Below are 5,521 nucleotides of genomic sequence, written 5' to 3'. Positions count from 1 at the left end.
GAAAAGGGAATCGAAATGAGGTATGAGAGTCAAGGTAGAAATTTTCTAGTAGAAAACAAAAAGGTTTGTTAAGAAGAAATTTGGGAGATAAGAGTTTAGTTAAAGTTAGTTCCATTTAAATGATAAAACATGCATGTGATCTCTTCGTAGATCTTTTGACCTATTAAGTCCCTAAATATTAATATTTTTGTTTATAATAATTGCATGAAAAATGTGAGAGGTAGCATATGCCCACGGGTTACACTGATTACTCATTCTTCTGGATGCATTGCGTGTCTCTTATCCCAATAGAACGTTAGTACGATATCAAATCTACCAAAAAGTTAAACTAAAAGATATTGTTTTTTCTTCTTCTTTTAGTATGTACAATCTGTTAACTTCCACATAATCATGCTATAGTTAAGATATTCTAACAAAAATTTATCAAAATTAGCAAGAATGATGGTTGAAAGATTTTTTTTAATGCATCCTTTTCTACTCTATCCACGGATTTAACTCTATCCACGAATTCAGAGCCTAACCATTTTGAGTGATCAATTAGTCCTTGGAATGTGGAAATGACCTAACTACTAAACATAATAATAATATAAACGTTATTGACTGGTTTGAAATCCAATGAAAATGTAACAGAAAATTCAGATTGGTACATGCAGCTTCGAACAAATTGTTTATCCCTTTTTTGTCTAAAAATGGTAGTTTGTTTGGTTTGTTTCTTTATCCTTTTTCAAACAATTTCACTACTTTCTCGTCCTTTAAAAACCGTAACCATTCACCACCTTTTCGTTCACTCATCTCTTTATCGTTTTATATTGTATATTCAAAGAGAAAAGGAAAATGTTTACAAGTCTGATTAGCTTCTTGGTTCTTACCGGTTTCTACGCCAGCTTTGGAACCGGTCAACCTCTTGTACCGGCTCTAATCATAATGGGAGATTCTGTTGTTGATGCCGGTAACAACAATCTTCGCCTTACCCTCGTCAAGGCCAACTTTCCTCCCTATGGACGCGACTTCTTAGCCCACACTGCCACCGGTCGTTTCTCTAACGGAAAACTCGCCATCGACTTTACCGGTTTGAACCATCCTAAAATTATTTACATATATAATATATGGTTCATAGATGCCACAAATGCAATCGCATAATTTGTGAAAATATGTTTAGTCATTCAAGTGAAACTATGTTTATTCATACTTTATGTTACTTGAAGACGTAATTTTTTTAATGATTCGGTTATTCCTTTTTTTATTAATCCTATTTTTCTTTTTGAGAAAGGGCTTACTGATTTTTTATCAGTTATTTTGTTTTTTAGTTCTTTCCTTTTGTTTTTTAATTAATTAATTTATATTATTTTGTAATTATTCATTTTATCAATTTTGGATCCATAATGTATTTACTTCATCAATTTATATATCTTGTTTTTTTTTTGAGCAGCTGAGAATTTAGGGTTCACTTCTTACCCGGTGGCGTACCTTAGCCAAGATGCAGCAAATGAGACTAATTTGTTAACCGGAGCCAATTTCGCCTCTGGTGCTTCCGGTTATCACGACGGAACTTCCTTATTATACGTAAATAACTCTTTATTCTAAACTTGGTTAGTAATTAGCTAACATTTTAAATGCTTTAACATTTTATGGTGTATCGTATGTTTTGTAGAACGCAATCAGCTTGACCCAACAAGTGGAAAACTACAAAGAGTACCAAAGCAAGGTGACAAGCATGGTAGGGAGAGACAAAGCCAACGAGATATTCAAAGGCGCGATTCATCTTCTTAGCACCGGATCCAGCGATTTTCTTCAAAGCTATTACATTAATCCTATCCTTAATGCGATAGTCACGCCTGATCGATTCTCAGATCGTCTCATGAGATTTTATTCAACCTTTATCCAAGTAACTAAAAACATTACCATAGTTTTTAATTATCCTAACGTAACGGTTTACTATGTATTCACCTTATACCAATATTCAAAAAATGTGCTTTATCTTTTTTTGCAGAATATGTATGATTTAGGTGCTAGAAGAATTGGAGTAACGTCGTTACCACCCTTGGGTTGTTTGCCAGCAGCGATAACGATGTTTGGTGGTATTGGGAGCAATACGTGCGTCGAAAGACTAAACCGGGACGCGGTTTCCTTCAATACCAAACTCAACAACACGTCTGTGAACCTAGCTAACAAGCTTCCTGGTCTGAAATTGGTCGTTTTTGACATTTATAATCCTCTATTGAACATGGTCATGAAGCCTGAAGAGAATGGTACGGTATTTTGACAATCCTTTTATGAAACCATACGATTTTTCAAGAAATATCATAACTCTTCTGACCAAAAAAAAAGAAAAATCATAACTCTTCTCCTGATTTTTATGAAATCCAACATTAGACTTTAGACGACCTACAGTAACATTCTTTTTCCATTATTTTTGTTCTTACTAAATATTTTCAAATATTTGTTTTTTGAATGTAGGGTTTTTTGAATCAAGAAGGGCTTGTTGTGGAACCGGAACAGTGGAAACTTCGTTTCTATGCAATGCATTATCGGTGGGTACATGTTCAAATGCTACCAGTTACGTGTTTTGGGACGGTTTTCATCCATCAGAAGCAGCCAATCGTGTTCTAGCCGACAATCTTCTTGGCCAAGGATTCTCTCTCATTTCCCAAACCTAAATTAAAAGATTCAAACAATTAAGATGACGTGACCAAAATGTATTATAGACTAATTAGCCTAAACAATGCTTGCCTGCTTGTTTTCTTTTAGTCATCCGCATTCAATGTATTTACCATCTCATGTAAGAAAAATACAAAAGATAGTGATCCACTAAACTATGCTTCCATAATCACTGCAAAATGTTTGTTTGGCAAGCATCCTTGGTCAACTATTTAGTAAATGTCAATATTTCTAAGCTTCCAACAATACAGACACCTCAAGTAAATTTCTCCACTACAATATCAGAATAGTCGGACAGAGAAGGTTTATCCATAGCCATTTAGCTCCCCAGCGCTCTTAAATTCATTCATGTTCATTTAGATTTTTTGAATCAAGAAGGCCCTGTTGTGGACAACGGAAACCTTGTTTCTATGCAATGCATTATCGGTGGGTACATGTTCAAATGCTAGCAGTTACGTGTTTTGGGACGGTTTTCATCTATCCGAAGCAGCCAATCGAGTTCTCGCAGACAATCTTCTTGTCCAAGGAATCTCTCTCATTTCCTAAACCTAAATTAAAATATTCAATCCGTTAAGATGACGTGACGAAAATATATTATAGACTAATTAGCTTAAATAATGCTTGCTAGCTTGTTTTCTTTACTTAGTCATCCGCATTCAAAATTTCTCACATTTAATATCTTTACTAGCAATCCCATGTAAGAAAAGTGTATTTATTTAGTTTTGTTTTATGTTAGCAATCCTTTTTTTTTTGGTGTAAATGTTAAATATGTTAGCAATCCTTCTAACTTAATATGATATCAAATCCTGATTTATGTAATCAAATTCAATCTACGATGGATCAAACTTAATGCTGGTCCATCAATCCATTTCAGAGCGTAATAATGACATTATCCATCGTGATCTTAAATAATACTCTCACTGTATTTAAAAGATTGTTGTTTAAGATTTCCACACATTTTAATAAAAAACTAGAATATGATCCACGTTTGAAATTGCATAAATATTTTTAACGAAATATAATTTACAATGTCAATAGATTTTAGCAATGTTTTAATATTTTTATTTTATTGTATTTGAAAATTATATAATTATATTATTTTATATCTCTCTTATTAAAAAAATAATTAATTTTGTTTTTAATTATTTCAACACGTTTTATTATAAATTTTAATAAAATATCTCTAATTTGTTTGATTAAAATATTAATATATTGACTCTAACATTTTATTTATATAAAACTATTTGATGTTAACTTAAATCAAATATTAATATAATCTCGCATATAGAATTATGTGTTCTTAAGAATAAAAACAATTTAAAATTAAGAATCTAATATTTATTAAGTTTAAAGGACTGCAGTTTTTATTTATAAAAATGCAATCAATATAATCTATTAATTTAATTAATTTCATATTACATGATTTTTTTTCTAGTAGCTAAACTCACAAAATAGTTATAATTATTTTTGATTTTTTATAAATTATTTGAGTGGTTTTAAAATAGCCAATTTAAAATAAGATAAATAAAAAGTTATTAAAAAAAATTAGGACCTAATATTTTATATTGTTTGGACACAAGATTAGTTTTTGTGTTGTTTGAAAACACATTTAATAGTATAATTTTATTTTCCAAAATTAGAATAGAATCTAACTATATAATATAATGATGTATTTAATTTAAAAAATTACAAAAAAAGATTAGGTCCATGAGAATGATTCTGGTTTAATAAAAAAAGAATAAATAATATTCTGATTTTGTATTTTTTTTAGTTTTATATGCTTTCCAATCAAGTTCTACCATTCATATTTTTAGATTTTAGTTTATGTTTAATATAAAATGCATTAATTAAAGCTAAAAACTAATCTTTTATATACAAAGAAAACAGTTAAAACATAAAAAGTTAAAATATCAATCATTTGTATACTGAAAGAAATAGAATATAGATAAATAATTTTTAGCAGTAGTTAGTTTTAAGTTGACAGTATATTTAACTTAATATTGCATGACTCTTTTGCCAATACAGCGTTAGTACGTTACTATCGACTCTAAGGAAAAGTTAAACTAGAACTATTTTTTGTCGAACTAGAAGATATTGTTTTTCTTCTTTTAGTAAGTACAATCTGTTTACTTTCCCCATGGCAAACAATAGTCATGCTATAATTAAGATGTTCTGACAAAAATACATCATAAATAGTCAGATTGTTTGTTGAAAGATTTTCTAATGCATGCATATACCCTTTTCATCTCAATCCACGGAGTTAACACTACCGTTAGGGAAGTACCTTATTACAAAAGAAATACGAATTCTGAGACTAACCATTTTGATTGATCATCTAGTCCTTGGAAAGTGGAAACTACCCTAACTACTAAATTAATAAATACTAGAACTTGACCAGTGAGAATGTTTATTTTTAATTTTTTATAAATATATATTATTTTGTATAAATGATAATATCTATTTTTTAAAAATTTACATGTATTAAATAATTATTAAATATGATATTTCTAAATAAAATAATTTAATAGTTTATATTGTGTAATTTTATTTTGTATTATAAACCGTCAATTGTATCATCCTTATTTTAAAATATAATCCATGCATCGTCACATTTTCTTTTATGAATAAAAAATTGATGATAAGTATAATAAAATTATTTTATGTACTAAATTTATCATGTTAAATTTTTATTTGTACAAATATTTATCATATTAAATTTATGTTTTATAGTTGTTTAATTTAAAACATATATAATAAATGATAAAATTTAGGATTGTGCATTTTTTTAGTCGCATTAAAATATAATTAAGTAATTGTTTTGATTAATAACCGATTTTGAAAATGATTTAATAAAATAGAAAAA

The 5,521-nt window shown here is 28.9% G+C and overlaps 1 protein-coding gene across 1 annotated transcript; it reads left to right on the top strand.

The window, feature by feature from the left end:
• Positions 1–408: 408 nt before the first annotated feature.
• LOC111214531 (GDSL esterase/lipase At5g03810-like) lies at positions 409–4,068 on the top strand. The gene is made up of 5 exons (XM_022717466.2): positions 409–1,069; positions 1,430–1,563; positions 1,652–1,885; positions 1,991–2,249; positions 2,458–4,068. The coding sequence occupies exons 1-5, from the start codon at positions 835–837 to the stop codon at positions 2,655–2,657; spliced, it is 1,062 nt and encodes a 353-aa protein (XP_022573187.1). The 5' UTR covers positions 409–834; the 3' UTR covers positions 2,658–4,068.
• Positions 4,069–5,521: the final 1,453 nt, after the last annotated feature.

The sequence above is a fragment of the Brassica napus genome, chromosome A3 (genome assembly GCF_020379485.1).
Source record: "Brassica napus cultivar Da-Ae chromosome A3, Da-Ae, whole genome shotgun sequence".
NCBI classification, from domain to species: domain Eukaryota; kingdom Viridiplantae; phylum Streptophyta; class Magnoliopsida; order Brassicales; family Brassicaceae; genus Brassica; species Brassica napus.
This window is presented reverse-complemented; position numbering and strand designations above follow the sequence as displayed.